General features: G+C 35.6%; 1 protein-coding gene across 3 annotated transcripts in view; it reads right to left on the bottom strand.

The window, feature by feature from the left end:
• The window catches only part of wb (wing blister), a 189,574-nt gene that overhangs the window by 35,668 nt on the left and 129,034 nt on the right, over positions 1–24,872 (bottom strand). Inside the window, exon 1 of one of the 3 annotated variants that reach the window (XM_036359955.2) lies at positions 18,649–20,277. The exons of the other annotated variants lie outside the window; for them this stretch is intronic. Within the exon in view, the coding sequence (XP_036215848.2) occupies positions 18,649–20,152 (1,504 nt within the window). The 5' untranslated portion in view covers positions 20,153–20,277. Of the gene's footprint in view, positions 1–18,648; positions 20,278–24,872 lie in introns of those variants that run through there. 3 annotated transcript variants of the gene reach the window in all.

Raw genomic sequence — 24,872 nt, forward strand, 5'->3', positions numbered from 1 at the left:
GGCGAGTATGAGCAAGCGCCGCGCCAATCGCCAGTTGTCAGTGTGTCAGTTGTTGTGCTCTATGCCGATGAAGGTGTCATAAATTGTTTGAGTTGGGCATTTTGACACTTAACAATACAATTATTATGCTGCTGTGGCAATATTTGTGTGCATACAACCACATTTTTCATATATTCTAATCCACTTTGCCCCGCGCCGTCGCACTCGTCGCCCCACACACACGGTAGTTATAATTTTGAAGCGATTTAACGGCATTATGCTTTTATAGCAAACGTTTTGTTTTTACTAAAATTTATTTATTGTTATTATTTTCTTGACATTATTGTTGTTGTTGCTGCCATAACGCCCAACTACCCGGCATTATAATTAAGTAGATCGACTTAGCGTCAACGAATGCAACGTGCAACAGCAGCCGTGAGGTTATTTGTTATACAGTTGTCAGGTATCGTAATGTAAATCGTTTTGACGTTCAGTTCGATACGTGTTTATGGTACTCGTATGTTGTTGCATTTGTTTGTGCGCAATTTCACGCAGTACTAACTCGTTAGAGTTGGGTGTTGCCTTCCACGAATTTGGTATAATTTGTATTTGCTTGGAGTGTGTTCGTAATTATTGTAATTTTTCGTCACAGTAGACCGAAATTATCGTCGTGCTGAGAGAGGCGAAGCCTGAGTTTGTATTTGTCATGAGGTGAGTTAGTCACAACGGGAAACCCGAAATTTTTTAAAACTATTTTAGAGTAATTTGAAGGCAAAACCCTGGAATTTTTGGAAAAGCTTGAATATTCGCTTTAAATAGGCAATAGCGCATAAACAGGAATGACTTGGTGACAAGTCCGGACTATAAAGACCTCTCAACCAAACTGACGGTGCTTCTGCTGAGTCACTCTCGTTGTGTGCGCTGCCGTTGTCCAGATTGAAATACAATTTCTATCCTATTGTCCTCAGCTGGTCGCTTCTGGGCGATGGCTTCCTTCAGACGGTTCAACAGTTTTGACAGTATAGGTCTGAATTATGAGTTTTGGCCGTAAGGAAGCGGCTCATAGCAGATGATTCCCTACCAATCCCTTAAAACACATAGCCAAACTTTTCCGACAGTCAATCCTGGTTGCATCAGCTCAATACAATTTGACCACGACCGTTTTCACTTGACGTTGTCGTAAAAGATCCACTTTCCAGTAACCATTCGCTTCAGAAATGGTTCGATTTTATTGCGATTCAGCAGCGATTCGCGGTTGGAAATTCGGTGGTCCAATTAGAACTCCTTAACATATAACTATTGGAAGATAAACTTTGTTGAGGTCCTCGCCCTTACTCTTACAATTTACCCTAGGCCAGAAGAACCTTGCGTTTGAATACTTGCTAGTATCTGACCAGCGTTTGCCAAGCTCGCCTGAGGGCCAATAATCCTGCAGTGAATAGGGAGACGGAAATACATGACCGAGCAAGCTTCAAAGCCTTTCAGTCTCTTGCAATGCCGTTGAGGTTAGGCACCCAAACCAGTCTAATCATGATGTAACTCGATGCGAGAGATAACTAGTCGAGATATCCCTTTCTTAGTTTCAAGCATATGGTCAGCGAACGCAAGGCTTATATCGCAGTCCTACTATCAGAATGTATAGTCACCATTTTGAAAGAGGCTGTTTTCTCGCATCCGCCTAATGAAACGAATTTCCGATTTTGACTTTGCATAAATATCCATATACTTAGATGCTCTCTAGTCAAACGTTTTTGGTGACTATAATTGGGATTCACGAACTCCAATACATTTAATGGACTAGTTAAATAACATTAGAAAGCAAAGAATGGTGAACTGATGCGTTTCTAAATAAGCCTGTGAAGACTCACATGAAAATTTTGTCTATAAAGCGAAATCCGTGACTTTTATCTGGCCAAGAAATGTCCACTCACAGCATTTACAAAAATAATATAATAATATATAATATAATATAAAACAACAATAAAAATGAGAGGCTTTTAAAGTAAAGAGTTTCGCTATGGTTGAAGATCCTAATTTCGTATTAACTCAAAGTATTAGGGCGAAGTTTTTGTGCGATTCAAAAAGTATTCGAAACCAAATCTCCTGCCTCTTTTACAATCTTATCATCGACAAAATCACAAGGCGAAGAAACACTACAACTACTTTCAAGCAAAAGTCCTCACGCTGTGATGAGCGCTCTATTTTTAAACCGAACTATTCACAATTAGATCAAACGATTGCTTCTTCTGTATGTATGCAAGTATATAAGTTTGCTAGAAGAAACGTCACACTTCCATTACAAATGCGTTAGTAAATCGCCAAATGCGCCAATAAAAACAAACAGCTCATTTGCCAGCGACTTAAATTTTCGCGGCACAACTAAATTGTCATGCGCCTCATTTTTCCTTTGCAGAAATCGAGTGCAAAAACAGAAGCAAGCGTAACAACAAAAAAAAAAAACAAAAAAATGAGTTCATCCATCTGTTGTTGTAGTGGAACTCAAAGTCAAATGGTGTGAATGGCGGCATTTCAAGTCTTTGATGCTTAGCAATGAAGTCGAGTAATGTGGCATAAACGCCTGGCACTCGAGAACAATTTCAAAGTTTATTTACAAAATCAAAAAAGGAAGAATGAAACGGATGAAAGCAACTGAAATAAAATTGACAATAGAAGGTAAATGGCGATGCGTCATTTGTTGCCAAAAATGGCGGTCGCACAAACAAATGTTTGCATTTGTAATCTATGTAGAGTTGCCTAATGAAAGGCGAGGAAAAGGCATGCCACAAAGCTTTGTTGGAGATGTGATCATGCAGAAAACGAGCGATTTTGGCTTTGAGCTTTAAAGCTAGCAATTTTAAAATAAATATTGCATACAAATTCTTTCTATACCCTGAACGGGGTACTTTAATTTTGAGCCCTGTTCGTCTGTGTGTGTATGTATATAGGCGAACTAGTCCCACAGTTTTTGAGATATCGTTCTAAAAATTTTCCCATATCCTTTTCACGCCAAGTAGCTGCTCATTTGTTGGAATCGGCGATATTGAACCACTATGGAATATAGCTGCCATACAAACTGAACGATCGGAATCAAGTGCTGGCATGGAAAACTTTTTTATTTGAAGAGATATCTTTCCAAAATTTGGCACACATTATTTTCCAAAGCAGCGCTACAATCTCCAAAGAAATTGTTTAGATCGGCGAACTATAGCATATAGCTGTCATGCAAACTGATCGATAAAACTCAAGTCCTTGTAAGGAAAACTTTCTTATTTGACAAAGTATCTTCATGAAATTTCGCATATATTATTATCTAAAACAACGATAAAATCACCGAACAAATTTTTCAGATCGGACCACTATAGCATATAGCTGTCATAAAAACTAACCGATCAAAGTCAAGTCTTTGTATAGAAAACTTTTTTATTTGTGAAGGGTATTATGCTTCCCGAAATTAATATTTTTTCTTGTTTTTATAAATTTATAAATTTACAAAATTAACGGTTAAGTGTTGCAAATATAACAGCTGTTTTCCGCGCTATCATCAAGCCATATACATACGTCAGCTTCTGCTTGTGCTCTAATTTACACAAATATTTAAAAAAATTTAAATGTACATATGTATATACCGTTACAATAAGTATGCATATATACCATTATTTGTATCTGGTACAAACAGAAAAACAGAATTTAAAAAAAATTTTAAATATTTTTCCATAATAATTCCTCAGCGTGCTCATACTAACTGAATATTGATTTATGTGTTTTTTGCATTTGTGTGTGTGTGCGTGTGCACTTTTGTGTAGCCACAATCTTACTTTAAAATGCATTAAATGTTTGTAATTAAAGCCATTTACAAGTCTTATCTTTACCACGCACCTAAAACTGTCAACGCCAAAGTGTCAGCTGTCATATATCCATATGCAATTGTGTGTGTGCGTGTATAAGGAAAAACTGTCTGGCCAAAATGTTCAGCAGCAGTGCATATCTGCTAACACTTTCCTCGGAATTGTTGTATGAGCAGCAATTTGGATTTGTGACAACTTTTCTTTTTTACAATAAACATAAATCGTAATTTTTAATAGACTTACATTACACGCATACATACACATGCACACATATAAGTATAGATCTATTTGTGTTGCATGTAATTTGAAGTTTTCCCGCACTCATTTTCTCGGAGTTCTTTTTTCCAATTTTACAAATTTGTCTGGCGTTTGTGGCGAAATTTGCGTGTGTGTTGACACTTTGAAATGTTTTGACACATGTATCGGAAAGTTGAGTTGTGGTCAAATGAATATTATTTATGTAGAGACTTTGTCGGCGGATAAATGCATTGATTTGCAATATTTAATTGAAGTTTTATATGTGAAGACTGAAAAAATATATGCATGTTCCAAAATTCGACGGTTGAGTTAACGAATCCTACATTTTTTGAGATGGGAAACCCATCACAGTTACATCAAGGCATACTAGAACGAAAAGTTTTAAATTCCTTTTCAGTTAAATTTGTCTTCTTTTTTGCATGAAATTGAAGGTTTTAATTACTAGAGTTAGAATAATTCGATTTGGATCAAGTATGCGTCGTTTTGTTCGATAATGTGTTGCCATTTTAAAGGTAATTTCATTATTCTCTCATTGAAGCCTTCGTTTCTATTGGCGAAAAATTAAGACAGTCGATTTTCACAAGCCTCTCTTGAAGCGTATTCTTCACCAGCAAAATTGTTCGAAATGAACAGGAACAAATGGTAATCACTTGCTGCCAGGTCCGGACAGTAAGGTAGATGCATAAAAAACTCCCAACCAAGCTCCCGGAGCTTCTGGCGAGTCACTATCGATGTGTGTGGCCTGACTTTGTCCTAATGGAACACAATTCCTCTCCTATTGGCCAAAGCTGGCCGCTTCTGGGCGATTGCTTCCTTCTGACGGTCCAATTGTTGACAGTACAGTTCAGAGTTAAGAGTTTTGCCGTATGGGAGCAGCTCATAGTAGATAATTCCCTGCCAATCCAACCAAACACACAGCAAAACCGTCAACTGGCCGTCAATTCTGGCTTGGGTATGTAATATGTAAATATAAAATTTCTTCTTTGCTGATCTTCAGGCCCAAACCTTTGGATCTCAAAAAAGTGTTGTGATTTCATTTTGAGTGGTTTCTCAAAATACTTCAAGCAATTCTAAGCAGCTAGTAATACAGTGAAGTTTAAATTTAAGCTTTTTATCTTTACGGGATATTAAGTCAAGCCGGAGTATTTTTAATGTGATGTCTAACTATCGTCCGCTCGGTTTATTTATCCATTTTTGCCATCGTTGAAGGGCATATTAGAATTTAATAAAATATTTTGCGCCATGATTACTGCGGGCTTTAAGCGATTAAAGTTATCGTAACTACTTACATGCATTTAAATTACTTCTAAGCAAGAAACTAGTTAATCGATTCAAAAAGGTCACAATAACATTAGTGCCCTACCTTTGGCATGTCTCATGCACTTAATACAAAACCAAACGATTTGCCATTACTTCACAATTACACTCTGGCACCCGCAATATAGCAAATAGCTTATAACGTTAGCTAACGGTTTACGGTAATTCAGCAAAGTATGTAATGTAAGTAATTGAAATTTTCAATCAATCATGGTTTAGCTAATTTCACTACTTTGCACAGCATAACAAATCGAATTACCACCGTTAAATTATGGTTTTGTAAAGTTTTATTTTTTTCCATGAATGCGAACATGTTTCTCAACAAATGTCTATGAAAGAAAGAGTATTTAGATTGACGGTCTAGTGGTGGTCGAGGAATGGGGTATAAATACTATAAATATCTAAGCGACCATTATCGCCAAGTGCAGTGAAGGCGCAAGCATAACGCGGATATTTAATTTTATGAATGACACAGTCGCAGAGAAAAGTATAGCACGGATACGGTAAAGAGTAAATGGAGTGAGAAGGAGGGACAATTTTGAAGTGTAAATTTCAGATGAACTTCTTTCCGATATTGCCTGACGATATTGCAGATCTTGTCTAACAGCCAAGTTCTCAACTGATAATACCACATAGTCTGAAGGCTTGTTATAAATCAAAAATAGAAAATACATTGATTTACAAATGGTGGGTTCTTAAGTAATCCAGTATGTTTAAGCACACCCCGATGACGACCGAGCAATTATAAAACTTGAGCAGTACCTATAAAAAAATACATGTTCACGGAGTTTAACGCAAAACTTTATTTTTACGTTCAAAATGGACTACTTTAAAGCCAATAAGATGGCCTTTAGTAGCTTCAGCGAATGATTTTTAATAGCTTCAATGAAGTCACTGCGCGTTCCTTTCGAAGCAGATTTTTCAGTTTCGAAAATAGAAAAAAGTCAGAGGGAGCCAAATCTGGCGAACACGGTGGCTGAACGTTGACTCTCGATTCGCGCTTGTTCAAATAGTCAAATGTGTTTCGATACGAATTAAGATTAAGAAAGAATGTCAAAAAATATAATTTCAATGTGTGAACCCAATGATGATATGAATTTTGAAATCGAGAAGGCGTTTGTGAATAATATGGATCCGGGAAATCAATAGACTCTATAACTATATGGGCTTGAACACATCGGACTGACAGTGATAAATTGTATGCGTTAAACCGAAATCAATCAGAACTTGTAGAGTAATATAAGATGAAGAAAAAGAGTCGTGAGGTAGCTTCTATAAATCTAAATAGCTCTAATTTCATATATATGAACTTTCCAAAACTATAATATACTCGTACTCATATTTTTCGCTGTCACTGTATGCATTTACTCAAAACTACAAAATCATACCTTAATAAGCACTTTGTTGCATACAAACTTCTATGTAGCGACAATTAGCATATCAAAACCGTTTTGTGTGTTGCACATACATATGAATTGAAAGACATGAAAAAACCGCATACTTTAAACGTGCCACAAGCTAGGCTACCATCACCCAGAAGCGTTAAAATAACACACATAACAAACAGCAAAAAACCGTAAATGCGAAGTGGAAATACCGAAAAATTACACACGGGCATGCATTAAACGACAGCAGACACTCAGTCAGTCAGTTCGTCATCCAGGCAGTCAGTTCGTGAAGCGAACGCAAACAAGCGTAGAGCCAATCAAGCTTTCAAGCGGGCGCGCAAGCAAACAAATCAATCGCTTCACTTGGCAAAGTAAAACCGAAAAAAATGCAAGTGATTCAAAAAACCAAAATGCAAAATTTTTTTTCGAACAAAAATGCACACTTTGCGTTAATTTGAGGTGTGTTCCACTCAAAGCGCTGCAAGGCAGTTACGGAATTTCTAAATGCCGCGCGAATGTTGCGGTGAAGTGAAATATTCGAATGTGAATGTTAAATATTTTATAAAATGTGAAAATATTTGCAAATAGCGTAATTTTTTTATGCGTTTTTGATTTTCATTTTAGTATTTATGATATGCAGCATAACTGATTTGACAAATGAATTGTTAAATAAATTTAATTTGTATATCATAGTTTCATTTTCTTGCAAACTAGATTTGCCGGCACTTCATCAAAAAATACGCGATAGCACAGCAGCATTGCACAGTTGACATTTTGGTGTCATTGCGCTTAAAAAGCGTGCTTGAAACACCCTCACCGCTGTGTTTACTCTTATGAATATCCAGCCGGAAAAACTAGTCCTCATTCAACTAATTTTATATTACTAAGTGATTTAATATTATTAATTCAATAATCAGAAATATAAAAATTTTAAATTTGATCAATTCTCCAAAAATTCCCAAGAAGTGAGTCTTATAGCGTTCTCCTAGCAAAAGGGAATACAATATTTTACAAGTTTCACATGATCAATTTCAAATTTGAAATGCTATGAAGAGTTGTTAATAGCTCTATAATTTCAGCCTTCTCTACTAGTCATTGTAGACTTGCAGGTCGAAAATGTAGCAACAGCCCAGTGCAGAAATATGACAAATACTCAAAATTTCATCGCTTCTAAAGTTAATACCATCTGATCTTTGACCTGGATAGGTCTACTTAAACTGCATGTTCTAACGGAATCCACAAATATTTTTACTGGATTGGTACAATCTTATTTTATGTTTGTGTGAAGTTTGATTCTCCATAGATCAATTAGTATTTGTTACGCGAAAAGTTTGTCTGGTGATTTTTACCATAGAAAAAAATTGAACAACCACGTTAGCAAAGTTTGCTTGAAATTTTATAGTGTGTTTCCAATGGAAGCACTGTTATGGAGTCTTTAAAAATGTTTCAGAAGTGTTTTAGGGATTTTATACTTAAGATCTGATGCCCTCAACATCTCTTAAAGATCCACCTTTTGGTTAATGTTTTGGGTAGAAGCGTGCTAAACTCGCACTAAAAGACCTGCATCTTTTGCAAAAGCGATGTCGAGTAAAGGTCGACAGGGATATACAGCGATCGAATATTTTCAAAAAAGTTTTGTGTTCAAGATTTTTTCAAAATTGTTTATTTTGAGAATATTATCTTTTGAAACGATACAAATTGGCATTTGTTTACGCCACAAAGCAAAATGTTTTGGATACTGATTATTAATTAAAAGTATCGTCTACCTTCGCGGAAGAACAGAATTCAATAAGGTTTACGTGATAAAACGGATTTTAAAACTTAGTACTAACAATTTTAGTAACTATACTCCTACATACATACATCTTCCATAAATTCAAATGTCGGCTCTGCAGCGCTTAATCCCAATTAGTAATTTTTCGCTTGTCAATTTATAATTTTTTTCATATTAATTAATTTTGTTGTTGGTTAATTTGTGTTGTGGCTAACCTTTGTTAGTAACATAATGTTTTTGCTGTGTTGAAATGTGACAACTGTATTTTACCGCTAATTTATTTACATTCTCGCCACTCTTTGGTCATTTACACATACCCACGGCAATTAGCAACTACTGTTAGTATTTCTGTAGTGCCACATGTCGCAGCTCAAGCCTGTTGCAGTTACAACATAGCTCTGTCTGTTTGCTGCCTGCATAGAATGCCAAATGCTTTTCGTTTCACATATTCAAAATGTGTTTGGTAATCGATTTTTGTCGTGGGTGTGCACGAAACTGCTACAACAACATGTAACGGACGCGAGTGACATTTCTCAAATGTCATTGTTGACATTATTGACGGATTATTGAACTGGATTTTGTAACCTATTTTGTTGTTTTTTTGTTGTAAGCTTACGGAAACGAAAACAAATCAGTTTATATGTAATTTTGTTTATTTGCCCCGAAAAAATGTGTAAATGCTCAGCTAATTAGTGTCGAATAACCTTGAGAAAATTGTGTAGCTAATTAATTTCAGTCACATCAAAGCCGATTGTACTTAGCGACGATCTACATTGCAAGTATTGCTTTAAGCTCACATATCTGTCATAAATACTAGTTTGAGAATTGTATGTTCGAAGACAATTAGAATCAGCTTAAGTTAAAGGCAATTTATCGAGTGGGTTCTAGGTGATCCTTTCCGAATGACTAATACTATATTACATATCAGATATGAAATGAAAGAAAGCAATATGTGAGGTGGAGCTTCTGAAGCTTCTGCTTATACAAGTGGTCCAAATAAATCCAGCTATAAAAACTGTTGGCGAACGTATTCACAGAAATCCTCTTAGAAAACCCAAAATTATATTAAGGAAAATGAATATATCGACCAGATCAATGTCAAGACGTATTCGAAATGATCTCCTACCTACCGTCACCTAACTGGGCATCTTCTGACAACGCGGTTGAAGCAATTTACGCTCAATAGATGTAAGCGGCTTCTTTAGGGGCACGCGATCAACAGCCATGAAAATATCCTTCTTATAGATGAAAAAATCTTCACTGTTGAATACGTTTTTAATATGCAAAATGACAATCTCTATGCAAAAACTTTCAAAGACGCAAAAAATGTTATTCCAAGGGTTCCATGTGGTCACCATCCAGTTGCTGTAATCGTATGGTGGGGAGTCTCCCGTAAAGGCGTTACATCTCTTCAGTTCTTTGAAAAAGGGGCTAAAACTGAGGCAAAAGTACACCAGCAGGATGTTGTAGAAGGCGTGTTAAAACAGTTAAGCAATACTCTCTACGATGGAGAGCATTGAATCTTCCAGCAACATTTTGCACCAGTATTGGCTTAAAAGCAATATTTTCGGTTTTATAGCAGTAAATGATTGGCCGTCTGGATTTCCAGATTTGAATACATTGGACTACAATTTGTGGTCAGAGTTGGAGAGTATGGTCTGTCGAATATCCCAATTATATTTAGACAGTCTCAAAAAATCTTCGAGCATCATCGTCAATAGCAATTGGAGCTCTGCGTGCTGCTTGAGGGCTTGTGTCAACATTTCGAATAAAATTTTCTACATCGCTCATTTGTTATATACATTATTAAATAAAATTAACTTTATTAAAAAATGTATTATAGTTTCATTTTAATAATGCACTGAACTTGTAATAGAACTTATGGCAGGACTAAGTACATACTTCGAAGATAACTTTGAGTCTGTATGCTGATAGTTCTCCCTGCTAACCATATAACTAATTATAATTTAATGTTGTTTAGCTTCTCTAGATTGTATCAAAAAGTTTTGCAAATTAGTCTGGTGTCGACAAAATAACCTTTGGTTCGAAAACAAGTCATCAATACTTGTACAATCGCGTCTTGGCTCGCATAACGCGATCGACTGTCGTAAGTTGCAAGATGTAGAAAAAATAATCTTACTTGCAACTAGAAAATAATAGCAGAGTGGTAGATTATTATATTTTTATTATATATCGCAAGAGAGAGCTTAAAATATTATCCATTTGTAAGACAGTTTGGATCTTGCTGCTAAGGCTACAGTCTTAAACAGGATATAAAAACATAGAAACTTCATAAATATTATAAAGAATCATCATAACATCCCATGGATTTGGTTTCTTAAGTTGTTTAGTGAAACATTCTTAGTAATGATCTTCAAACGGCAATATTCGCTAGATTAAGGCGAATTAAAATATATCTTGCTTTGCTGGTTTGGTTACGTCGGAACAACCAGATGGCTTTCGAGGTCGCATGCTTAGACGATAACAGAGAAGACAACTTTATGCTCTAATTCATCCTGACATAGCAACTAGAAGATCCTAATGATCAACTCTATCAGCGATGCCGCAATGAAACCACGTCTGCGTTAGGCTTCAGCATGAAAGCTCGAGTAATTCCAACATTCTAAGCGATATTGCCAAACCGATAAGACATACATAAATACTTTATATTTATTCCAAGTTATAATAAATTAAAATTTGCGCAACAAGTTTACTACACCAGCTCCATTCCACTACTCCATTAAGCTGATATGTTGATACATAAATGTCTAAAGACTTTGAAAGCTTCACAAATCTCAGATCTGCACCGTAAATGAGTGGCCTTATCAGTATTTTGCACTTTGCGCCTGTCAAATATGAGTTCAATTTCAATTAACTCAGCCAACAGCTGGCCAAAAACAACTATTACAACAAGAAAATAAACCACAAAATTACTGTGTAGCCACCTCAAAACAATCACAACAAATAATTTACACAGCTACCGAGCGCCCAGCCGCCGCGGCCACAAGTGAGGTGAGTTAAGTGAACATTCACTTTTACGCGGATCGCTTAACAAAAAACGAATAATCACCCCCAACAGCACTGAAGTACCGGCAAGTATGTTGAGAAGCGGCGCCTGCGGCGGCGGAGAAAAATGTCCGCAATCGAAAAGGCTGGTTTAAATATTTTATAGCCGCAGTTTAAATTAAAAACATGTCGTTAATAAAGATAAAATGCTGGCGATATTGTTTTTCAATCAAGCGACAAAACAAACGGCGGCACGAAATACAATACGCGCACACCTACATCCATACAAACACGCGAGCTTATGCACATACTAACGAGCTTTAATGGTAACGTCTGTAAACTGGGGGAAAGGTGCTGTTTTCTAAGTACCAGTTTGGCTGCGCTCTAGAGCAAGTAGATTGGAGTTTATGGCCATAACCAAAACATTTGGTAATGTAAAACGCCAACTGATTGAATAAAAGTACTCACGCGATGATGATGGTGATGACCAAAGTTGGCTAATTTACACTGTGAAATGTTTTCTTTTAATCATAAGTGTATGGCACTTACCTGTAAAGAAAAAAAAAAAATTAATATTTAAAATTATTTGAGGTCATAACTTTTTCTAGGTGAGAATTTTAATTAAGAGGCTTATAAATATAACAAAAACGTTTATTTTTTTAAATATTGACATATGTAGATATTATTATATAAATTCTATAAATGTGTCGAAATGGTATATAAAAATGCTAAGAAAATAAAATTTCGGTATCCCGAAATTTACTCTTCATAGTTTCGAACTTATGGGTGTGGCAGTGAGATTTGAGTTTGCGAGAAAAATATTTGTTTTTTCAAAAAAATTATTGTATCATTTTCAAGTAGGTTGAATGAGAATTTAAATAAATAATAAAATATAAGAAAAAACTTTAACTTCGGTTGCACCGATACCATTATACCCTTTACAAATGCATTCCTTACAAGAACTTGATCGGGTAGTTTCATGCCAAATTCGTTGAAGATATCTCTTTATGTGAGCACTTAATTCCGATTGTTCAGCAGCTATATGCTATAGTGGTCCGATGTAGGCATGATTTATTGAATTTTCTTTCAGTATTTCGGAAGATTTCGACGATTTTTTTTCCAAAAACCACTCTGCAACTGCAGAAATATCAAAAAGCGCAGATTTTAACAACTTCACGATCTAAGATTGAATAATTAATTACTAATAAAAATAGATCTCAAATAAGGGGAATAACATATATCAGCGTTCCATATTGTGAGATGCTTATGGGACAAACAAAAGTCTGCTTAGCACTAAGATTTACGTATCAAACAAATTATTCTAGTTTCCTTTAATAGAAAACGGCTCTCAAAAGCTTTCGTTATATTTACCGTAAATATTCAATTAATTTTCTCACTGAATACAATTTTATAATACTCTAGTGACAAATGAATTTAGCAAACGGGTATCACACCCGCGCGACACATAACCTAAAAAAATCGTCAAGTGACAAGCAAGTGGGTTGTGTCAAGCGAGTTGATTGAACGTTTCGCGCCCGAGTAAGTTTTCATTTTCGCCTTTACAGTTTTTTGTTGTTTATTTACAAACATTTTCGCAAGGCGTAAAAAGCGGATATTTCGTGCGCGCTTGTCGCCCACAATGCTGCCACAGTTTTCGTTTTCTACCAAAGTCACCTACTTAACACAACTGTGAGGCGCGAAACGCGAACACAAATATACATATGCATATGTTGTAGTTGCAACTTACACACTTGGCATAAAATTTTGCATTTTGATAATATTTTCACACATTTTGTGGTTTTGTTAAAGTAGTTTTCTACAAAAAAAAATATTAAAAAAAATTGTTTGATTTTTCCAAAAAAAAAAAAATTATTTTTATTTCAATTTTTTTTTTGTGAGTTTGCAATTGAATTTCGTTCCATTTTTTGTAGCATAAAAATGCCGTCAAAGGTGTAGAACCCGTTTTACGCGTGACAGGCACATGTTGCAAGCGCTCTAACTGCAGCCAATTTTACATATGCCGTTATGTATAAAAATAAAAAATAAAAGTTTTCATACATAATTCTAGAAAAAACTCTGTTTTTCTTAATGCCTAACTTGTTTTCTTTGTTACGCCTTTTGGAAATCACCTCATGCGCTGCCTTAAATCACCATTTTAATGCAGACATATAGACACCTTTTGGTATACATATATATTACATATGCTGCATGTCTGTTATGCCATCATAAATTTCCTTTTTGTGTAAATAAATAAATAAAAAATTGTTTTGAAATCATAATTTAGCGCTTTCCCGATCTTGGCAACTTTGGCAGTCTACTGTTCGATTTTGATTTTAGCGCCTAATTTATTAATGCACTTTTTTAGTTACAGCTGACTCACGATATCATAATTTTGGCAATATTTTTACCACGTTTTGCTCATAATTTTAATTTATGACTTTGGCAAATTGTTTTGAAGTTTTCGAAAAAGTGATAAACAGGTGTTGAAAAGTGGCACGAAAAATGTTGCACGGTTGCAAAATGTATTCGATAATGCATCTTATGCAAGTGGTCGACCGAAATTCAAAAGTCATAAATTTGAAATTTTTCATTAATAACATAAATAGTGGCAAAAACTTGGGCAAATAAATGATTAGACACGATTATCAAGCGGCACGAATAGTGTGGTATTAAAAAAAAATCATTTCAGTTCTCCCTACAATGAGCTACCAGTTTTTTGATCGGATGAAGAATGGTTTTATTTTTATTTGTAAGTTTCATCCACGGAAAAGGCTGGAGTCACTGCGATAGTGGAGGATCTGTTTTTAGCGTCGTCGGACTCTAAAAATATTTTATTGTTTTTTCAACATGTGTGTGTGTATACTTACAGTTTTTGTAAATATACCTTTAAGTTTTAAAACAATCGATAAAGTTTCTTTTTTATTTATTTAAAAAATGTGGTGCGCCCTTTATTTTAAACTTTGAGACTTCGGCATATGAACCTTTGAAAGAACACGCTATTGTTCAACTTAAAGGCAAGACTATTTTCTTCCACCACCGTCCTTTCTCTCCACAACTTCTTTTGTAGCGCTTGAAAAAACATGAATGAATTCATTACATAATATGTATATCAATAGGGAAAGCAGTTGGATTTTTCCTTCAAGCTTGCACTAAAGTTTTTCCGGTATTATGTATGTAAACCAGAGGATTCGGACCTATCAATTTTTATGTATGCTGATAATATTGGAATTGAATAGTGAACGGGTAAAAGTACTTACAAATAAATAAATCAATAAGATTATTCCCCTCGAGCGTGTACTAAAGGTTTCCTCGGCATTATGCTCGTAAACCAGAAGGACTTACAGCTAGCAAAATTTAGTTCTGGACTGATAATCTTGAGATTAAATAGTGACACCAAAGCAGTTGTTTCAAATTTGTTGTTCTTGTAGAGGTAAAGTGAATGAGGGAGATAAATTGGTATAGAAATAAAGATAGCGGTAAACGGACGCTATTAGAGAGAAATGGCAGAGGAGGAGCATATAGGCATAGAGAAGCGAAAAGAGAGAGTGCAAGTGTGAGAAATAGAGCATGTACTGCTCATGATAACGAAATACTTTATTTTTCTAGAGGAAGAGTACAATTAATTAAATTCTGCACATCCGGAGTACTAGATTCTTAATAAATTCGTAGATATTTACAGATATATAAGTCTCTTTGAATTAAACTTTATTACTTTACAACTAAGTGTCAACACGGTAGCTTATAGCGACATATAGTCTGCTGCATTAATAACACTTTCTTGAAATGAAATCTTATTAAGTTTTCCATGACAGAATCCGCACGCTTACCGCAATTTAATTAAATCTTTCGCGTTTGTATGCCACATTGATTGTGGTTAGCTTACAGATCCAGTGTAAGTCACCAGTAAAAGAAAGTCATTAGAAAAAGTTATAGTTTTTAGATCACGTGTCACTTTTTATTGAAGAGTGAAATTTGACTGCAATTTTCCATCGCTTGCCACGCGTCGCAGCCAATGAAATCAAAACCGAATTTTGTGGCGTCAGCAGCTAACATATGGCAGAAGACTTAAGTTGGATCTAATAGAGCTGAATGAAGATTACATTATTTATATGTGTATGCCAGTATGTATGTACGTGTGTACACATATACATATGTATTGACATAATGTTGTTGCGGTTAGGTTTGTGACGGAAAATAAGACAGCTTAGGAGATAAAGCTATCGTTGGGAAAAGGGCAGTATGATATTGGGTGTTGGTATAGATTTAACTTAAAAAAAGTAATTTCAAAAAATAAAAATTATTATTTAAGTAAAGAGCCATATGTTTAATACAAATATCTGAAAAATGCGGGCATATTACTTAGTGCCCAACAAATATAATTAATTAGTAGGCCAGCAAATTGATGAGTCCAATTTTTAGTTCGCTCAAAGTTATTTTATTTGAACAAAAAACTTCAAATGCTATGTTTTTTATACCCAGAATAGGATATTTTAAGTTTGCCACAAAGTTTGTTATACCCAGAAAGAAACGTGCTATAAACAAATGATCAGCGTGAGGAGCTGAGTCGACTTATACATGTTCTTCTGTACGTCTGTAACTCTGTGTATACGCGATCTAGTCAGATAGTTTTTGCGATATCAAACTGAAATTTTGCATATGTCCTTTTATTCAGAAGAACTGTTCATTTGTCGGAATCACTGAAACCAGATCACTTTAGGATATATAGGATCACAAATAATCGATCCAACTCAAGCACTTGTATGGAAAACTTTTTTATTTGTCAAGATATCTTCAAGAAATTTGGCAGAGCTTATGACCTTAGGCATCGCTATAATCTCCGAATATATTATTCAGATCAGACAACTAAAGCATATAGCTGCCATTTAAACTGACCGATCCAAATCACAATACAACTTTTTTAATAGCTTTTTATGCTATCCAAAATACATCTGTGAAGGGTATTATAACCTTAGCAGGCGAATTTAACGTTTTTTCTTGTTTTTGTTTACTTTTCAAATGTATTTTCATTTATTGTGCGTATGTCATGCGCTTAATAGTTTATTGAGGTTATGTATGACTGTCTGCATTTCATTTATTAATAGCGAATGACCCAAACTTGCCACAAACATATGGTAGTATTCGTCTCTTACTACATTTGGCATTTGTTTGAAACTCAATGCCGCATAGACTACATAGATATAGGCAAACAGCGCGCTATTCTGTTTGGGAGGGCTGTCATTTGTCAACTTGCTGAGTGAAAATTATTAATAGTTTGAGAAGCACAAATTAAGAAAATTGGTTGTAAATATTTGGAACATATGACTATAACATATTTGTAGATTTGTATAAAACATACCAGCAAGCATATATACTTACTGAAATATGCTCAAAAATGTGTATAAATGTGTCTGTCCATGTGACATTTGACTATTTTATATTTATGTGCTTATAATCTCATTTGTATACATATTCACAGTTTCATATATACACGTATGAAAATATGTAATGATTTCGTAATTGTAGCCGCGCTTTATTTTCGATTGTAAGCTGAGAGTTCAATATTACAACAACATCAACTAAAATCTGCGCTCATATTTCTTAAAAAACGACAGCTTGTCGGCTTTGGCTCTAGTAACTTCTTATCTACGCAAAGCCCTCATTAGCAGCACAGTCGGGGTATTAAATTTTTTATTAAGTGTCTTAATGTGTTGATGCAATTAAATAGAAAATTGATGGTTTCTGCTTTTGACCCGTAAAATCAGGTCTTTGGATAGAGTCATTGTTATAAATTGTTATAAAAATATTTTTTTTTAGCTTTATTGCTATGTGTGCTTATAAAGATCGATAATTGTAAGACCAAAATAACAAGCTTCTGGAAGATATTCTTTAGCTTTGATAGTTAGTGCTGCGGTTGACACCTATTTCAAACACCTGGTGAAGACAGAACCTTATTGACTTGGATTATGCTATGTAAAACAGTTCTGCCTCTCTACTATACTACCTCATTCTGATGCTTCGATATACAGCACTGTCGTTTCTCTATTTAAAAGCGGTCTTTCTTCTATAAACTCTTTTAAGTCTACAATCTCAAATTTAGTTTATTTAACTCTCCATACAACATTATCTCCCAGAGCGTCGCTAGTTTGACGTCATGCTCAAAAGAGAGATTTAGAAACAAAAATAATTTAATAAATTTTAACGACTCAAAAGAGATCTTAAATTATTTCAATAGCACATACTTTATATAGTGGAGCTACTCCCTATATTATCTATCAATATATCAGAGGTACTTGATATATAGTTTTGATACTTCATCTAGTCCCTTGAATGCCCTTAATCCAGTCCTAGATTTCTAAAACGACCTCTAGATAAAGCTGGGCAGAAGCATAGGAGGTATTTCAGTGTTTCTTCCATGTATGTGATGTCAGTAGGTTGGCACCTGTTGTTAGACCAACAATCGGCCTGCAGTCGAAGAATTTCTAACAGACAAAGTTGTTTATTACAGCGGTAATATGCATGTAATGTTCAATGCTTTCCTCTTCGGAAGAATTTTTAAAAGAAGAATAAGGAGAAAGATAAAGATTAAGCTCTGATAAGGATTCAACATATCAGATGAACATCTGTGAATTTGTGTATTGGAATAGGGAATAATATCAAAGTGTGTTATGTCTAAAACATAATAGATTTGCAATAGTCCAGGATCCCCTTCAAAGTCGATATTTTTCGTTGAACTAAAGGACTTTCAAAATCATTTTCACTTCTGCAGTCTTTGATCTCTATACTTCTTTTTCAAAAAATAATAAGTAGAAAAAATCATGCGATTCCTCAGAATTTCAGCACGAACAGCCATGTCAAAAATAAGTTATATATATCAATAAGGAATGATTTCAGGATTTAGACCGACTATTGTCATTTTTGGAGTATAATAGACTGGTAATAGTATTGGATTCTCGTCAAACTGTCAAAACCCTTTTCACTTCTAGAGCCTTTATTCTTTGTACCTCTTACCTATATACCAAGTAAAAATATTGCTCCAACTTCCATTACTGCATTTCAAGACAATGAGATGCCTTTCACTTACCCCTTGGCCTTGTACGCTGTTGCGGGTGCACTGGTATGAAGCGATGCGGCACCAAACGCACGCTCGGTGGGCATGGCAACGTGCCAATATTGCGATACACCACTATGTCCGTGTTGCCCTGGACGACGACGTGATCTTGACGATTCTGTATCGTTGTGGTATCGTAGACGGTGTGTTGCTGGCTTTGCGGTTGCTGCTGATGGGTGTGTTGATGTCTGGACGTTGTGCTGCTTGAATTGCTAACAATATGTTGTTGTTGTTGTGGCTGTTGCTGTTGCTGCTGCTGCTGTCGATGTTGATAATGATGTTCGTTTGTAGGACTTGGTGGTTCTTGCTGCTGGACATGTTGTCTTATTGTGGTTGTTGTATTCGTTGTGATTTGCTGATGATGATGATGATCGATGGACGTGCTGATGCGTAAGGTGGTGGCCGGTGTGTCTGGTTGTGGTATGAAATGGTACTGTTTTTGTAAGTTGTCCACTTGTGTCGGACGCTGACGATGCTCCGCTGGTTGCAAGCGAACTTGTTGTTGCTGCTGTTGTTGTGTTTGTTGTTGCCTTTGTTGCTGTTGGTAATAGTGGCCTTCGCGTGGATTATATGAGAACTGCTGTTGCTGCTGTGTGAGTAGCAATCTTTGCGGTTGTTGTTTTTGTTGTTGAATTAATTTTTGTTGTTGTTGTTTTTGTTGCTGCTGCTGCACTGCTTCTTTAGTTCGCTTCAACTCGTCAGGTCGCTGCAGTTGTCGCTGCTGTTGCGCTGACTGTGGTTTTTGTTGCCTTTGCTGTTTTTGCTGTTGTTTTTGTTGCTGCAACTGCCGTTGCCTTTGCCGCTCCTGCAGCGTTTGTGGCTTTCGCACATTCTTTGGTATATTTTCAGCGTTTATCTGTTGCGCCTGCTGTTGTATCGCACCAGCGGACATGTTGCGTGTTGCTTGCGCTGTTGCATTCAATTGCACCCGCGGCAACAACACTTTTCGTCGTTTGCCTTTATAACGCTGCCCCACCGTTGACCCCAATGCTCTTTCTGTTTGATTTTGCATTTTTGTGGGATATTTGCGTCGCAGCTTTCGTTTGGATGGCGGCGATGTTGCGGGCAACACTGTTGCAGCAACATCATTTTGTACACTCTCATTGTCAACACTTAAGCCACTTCGGCTAGGACTTACGCTATTTAAACTAACACTACTATTTACAGGTTTCACTGTACTCTCTACGAAGGAGAGCAGCTGATTTGCACTGGATGCGCTGTCATCTGTCAACATGTGGACGCAACGCATATGTTGCGCGACATATAGCAGGAAGAAGAGTAGCAGCAAAGGTCGCACTACATACGCCATTTGTCGGTTGGTGTGGTGGTGACATTTCGTAGATTTTCGTTTATCGCGTTGTTTTTGTTTTTGTTGTTGCTCGGCGGTAGTTGCGCGCGTTCGCGTGTTACATAAGTGTTGTGTGCTATCAGCAGCGATAAATGTCACGCTGACAGTTCGCTTGACAAGCGCTGTCATTTTTAATTCTTGCACTGTTTACGTTATTCTATATTTAATTGAAAGCATTTGTTGTTTTTGTTGATGGCGAAACATATTTTGAACCGTTGACACTTCACATTTGCTATTTATTATTGATGTGGCACGAAAAAAGAAAACACGCTTACATAAATAGCTGCACGAACTTAGAAAAATAATAAATTTTGACATTTGCTTTTGACAGCTGCAGTTTTGTATTTCTATTTAGATAAATTTGAATTTTTCACTGTGTTACTAAAAGAAATATCCTCGGCGACCTGTTGCCACGCGTACAACTCAATTAATTGCCGTTAATTTGCAATTTGTCTTCCCTCAGCATTTAACCCACTTTCAGCCTAAAACTCCAGCGGTCGGCTTACTCTGGCTGCTGCAAAGCAGAAAATCGCCAGCCAGCGTTGCCCCACTGCGCATAGACACTAGCATACATACATATGTGGCTCCACTTTTCCCACCCGTTGCTGCCCGTTGCGACGCCTTGTGGCGTGTAGCAGCTCGCGCTTTAACCACATGCGGTGCATTACGCGCAATCAGTTAATTATATTCGGCGAAATTTTATTGCTCAATTGGCATTCGTACAGCGATGCACGGCGGGTATTCTCAGCGCGTGCTATTTTGTTACCAAAAATATTAAATATGACTACAAACTTTTGTTGTTTATTTTCTAAATGTAGTGCCACATAGTACATAAGCAGGTGCTGGGAAAATATTATATTTATTACATAGAATTGGTATATAGAGTCAAGATTGCTCTCTAGATTTGTTGCGGTAGTTCAATATGTGGTTTGTGCGGAAAAGTCGTTGAAGACAGTTGTTAGCTAAAGTAACTTATTAAAAGAACAAGAAAAAGCGATGACTTCGGTGACCCCGAAGCTATAATACGCTTTATAAATGAAAAAGTTTCTTTACAAGATCTTGATTTTGATCCGTCAGTTTGTATGACAGCTATATGCTATAGTGGTCCGACATTCGCGGTTCCGAAAAATGAGAAGCTTCTTGAAGAGCAAAAGACGCATGCAAAAGTTGAGAACAATATCTCAAAAACTGACGGAGTAGATTGCGTACACAAAGACGGACAGACAGACGGACCTGGCTAAATCGACTCAGATCAGGTGGGATTATCACGCCCGCGGATCATCTCATATTTAGAAGTTGTCATTATCTCGTTTTGCCAAGTTGAATATTTAGAAATTCATTAAATACTATAAGGTATATAAAGAGAGAAAAAGATAGATAGAAGGAAATGGAAAATACAGAGAAGTGAAGAAAAGAATATTTGTTATTCAAAATAAATCAGCTTATTTCAGCATAATCAGTTTAGTAATCTGTTCTAACAGAACTCGTCTGGCTTTTATCGTTATTGTGAGACCAAAAGACGCTAGAACATTACCTATGTGAGTTCCCAGCCTTCAGACGGGATAAATTCCTCGCCTCCTAATGTTTCAACTTAAAATATATTGAGCATATTTCGAAATAACTGGAGAAAAAATAAATTGATATTACTCTTGCCAACAGAAGCTACTTTGGGATCGGTAGACAATTGAGAAGCAGATTCCTCTCTCGACGAACAAAAATTATGCTCTATAAGTCTCTTATCACTCCCGTCCTATTATACGGCGCAGAAATATGGACAATAACGAACATTTCTGGAGTTTTTGAGAGAACTGTTTTCCGCAAGGTCTTTGGAACGGTTCGCGTGAGATTAGTATCGAAAAAGATGGGACCACAAAGCATCTAACGATGACTTAAGTGCGGCTGCCTGAGTAGATTTATTTTACGACTGATTTCAAACGAAAATACTCTTTGGTTTAAACTCAAGAAATATTTTTAGCTCTATTTTGGAGATTATCAGTGACTTTCTTAAGAGGAGTAAGTAAACTCAATCTACAAAATTATTTATTAGGTTAGGTTAAGTTTTTTACTATGTAAAAGTAAAATAAGTAATTACCGCCGAAGAATACCCTCAACTATGGTAGTCAATTTGAATTTACATTCTCTTCAGATAAGATCTTAATTTCTATGTAATACAGTGACGAGGTTATATGAGTAAAAAATTTTGTTTCCATTGGAGAGTTGTTCTGAAGTGGCGGTAAAACACTATTCAAAGCGACTAGCCTGTAAAATAAAGAAGCTTTTCGGTATATAATAAATAATAAAATTAACGACTTCCACAAGATCGGAGAGGAACTCAAACAAATCAAGTCCGCCAAAACCACACAGATTTACCAAATAGATTAAAAAGGTAAATCTAAGTGGAAGATAATGAGAGCGCGAGCGCGTAAGACGTCATAAATATCCAATAATTATAAACACATGTTTACACACACATACATACATATTTGGCACTTATTACACGCAGCACGAGTAAATAACACAAAAATTATAAAGTGCTACATGCTTGGACGGAGGCTTTCATGAATAAAAACAGAAATTAAATGCCTTTTCGGACAGCTGTGCGGTAAGCGAAATTATTTTCCAGGAAGCCCAGCTGCTTTTGAATGAATTTGGAACATCAGCGAGAATAGTTTTATAAAAAATGTATGAGGTACACGGAATAGTGGAAGTGGCGGGTATAAAAGCAAAACAATTGAAGAAAAAACTGAAAAAGTCAAAACACAGCAAATACATACATACAAGCAAATGAATAACAAAAGTTATAAACGAAAAGCGCTTAGGTCAACAAAAGGTAGCAAGTTTAACAGCAACAGCCAACAACAAATACAGAAATGTAATAAGACAACAACAAAAGCATAAAAACACAAAAATTTAAGTTTTTTTTAAAGAACACAGGCCTCCATAAAAAGTGGCGTCTCGTGTACTAAATAGAAACTAGAATGCGGGTTTAACAAAAAATAAAACGCAAAAGCGCGGGAAATAACAAAGCATAACGCAAAAATCGTGACGTAATAAATTTTGTACCAAAAAATAGCAAAAAAAAAATAGCATAAATAAAATGAAAAAATGCTAAACAAAACGGACTAAGTAGCTGAGATGGAGAATTCGTTAGAAGCTCGATTGAAGTTCAGCGCACGCTTGTGTGACTCAGACAAGGGAATTCTATAGCTAAACTCAATTCTTGGTGAAAGAGAAGACGAAATAAGAATGCAGCAGATTTTAGAAAAGAATGTATGTTGAAATCATTTCGCGAAAAAATTCGGATATGACAGTTTTGTAGTTGAAGTCACACCCTCTTTTCACAAAAACATAATGAGTTTTGTAATTGGTATCACCATCTCTTATAACGAAAAAGGGGTTTAGTCTCATTTGGAAGCATAAGCTTACCTTTAAACCTTACTTCATTGAAGCTTTTTTCAAAATACTCGTATCTTCTGACTAGTTAGTTAATTTGTACGCCAGTAAAGCATACTTATACAAGTAGTTAGGAGTAGTTTGATTTCAAAAACGTGACACACAGATCCTGACATATGGGGAGTCTACTTTACCACAAATACAGGAATTTAACTGGCAAAAAGCATTTAGTAAAGCACGTGCAGTCAACGAAAACGTGCCTCATGTGAGTCGTTCATCCACTTCTGTTACGTTCACATCTAAAAAGTTTAAGAAAAAGTAGTTGAAAATCATCGTGTTGGCATCAGAGAGATAGCAGAGAATCTCAAAATCTCTTATGGATCGAGTCAGCACGTTTTGGTTAATGTTTTTTGTATGAAGAGTGTCAATGCTAGACTCGTACCAAAGTGTCTGAATCTTTTGCAAAGAGACGTCGCTAGAGTTCGTAAAAGAGATGAAAAAATCAAAATTCGCTGGAAGGCGCTGAAAACTATCCCAGCCGAGGCTAATAACAAGTAGTGAATCAGAAGCCTATTTTAAAAGCAATAATAAAGATTTGTATTAAAATATTTGTAAATGTATTTTTTTTTGACATCCCGAGTAAAATTTGAGCAGAATATTGGTATAGTAGGATTTCAGTTCAGTGATTGTTTGTGATTTCGGGTAATTCTTTGTACAATCCTTGATTTATAATGGTATTATTATATTTTTTAGTCAGTATGTGAGACATTTTGTAGTTTGCTTACAAGTCTTATTTAATATATATTTGGTCTCCCCAATAACCAGAAAATTTAGAAATAATTTGTCGATTTTTAAAAGCTTGATTTTTTCGTAATAAAATGACGGAGGTGTGAGGTTAGTTGCCGAACTTTACACATAGAAGTAGAAGCCGTAGATTTTGTGATTTCATATTTTTTGTTTTTAAACAATAAGTTAAATCAGTTAAGAAGTTACAAAATAAATTAAAATTATAAGAAAAAAAAATTTTGCATGATATAAGCAAGATAAATGATTGTAAAAGTTTAAATTTTATCGTTTTCAAAATTTAAGTATTGTACCTTCATGGTTGAAAGAGTCTTAGCCCTTTTGCTTATATGCATGTATATTTTTGCCATGATAAATTTTAAGCTTATAAGTAAATTCCGCACATTCCGATAAAGAATCAAATTTAATTGCATTTTTATTTATTGTTTTTTGTTTGTTCAAATAATGAATGTATTCACGAGACAAAGCAACGTTTACGCTTTTATATTTAATATATTGTAAAACAAAAAAAAAAAAAATGAACAACAATGGTAAAAAAGTTAATAGAAGTCAACACGCAAAGGCCTCTTTAGGCCACTGAAGGCGAAAAAAATTATATAGCGGCTTCGATAAAAGGCATTCTCGCAATTCTTCTTTTTGACTTTGCGCGCAA

Source organism: Bactrocera oleae, chromosome 3 (genome assembly GCF_042242935.1).
Source record: "Bactrocera oleae isolate idBacOlea1 chromosome 3, idBacOlea1, whole genome shotgun sequence".
NCBI classification, from domain to species: Eukaryota; Metazoa; Arthropoda; class Insecta; order Diptera; family Tephritidae; genus Bactrocera; species Bactrocera oleae.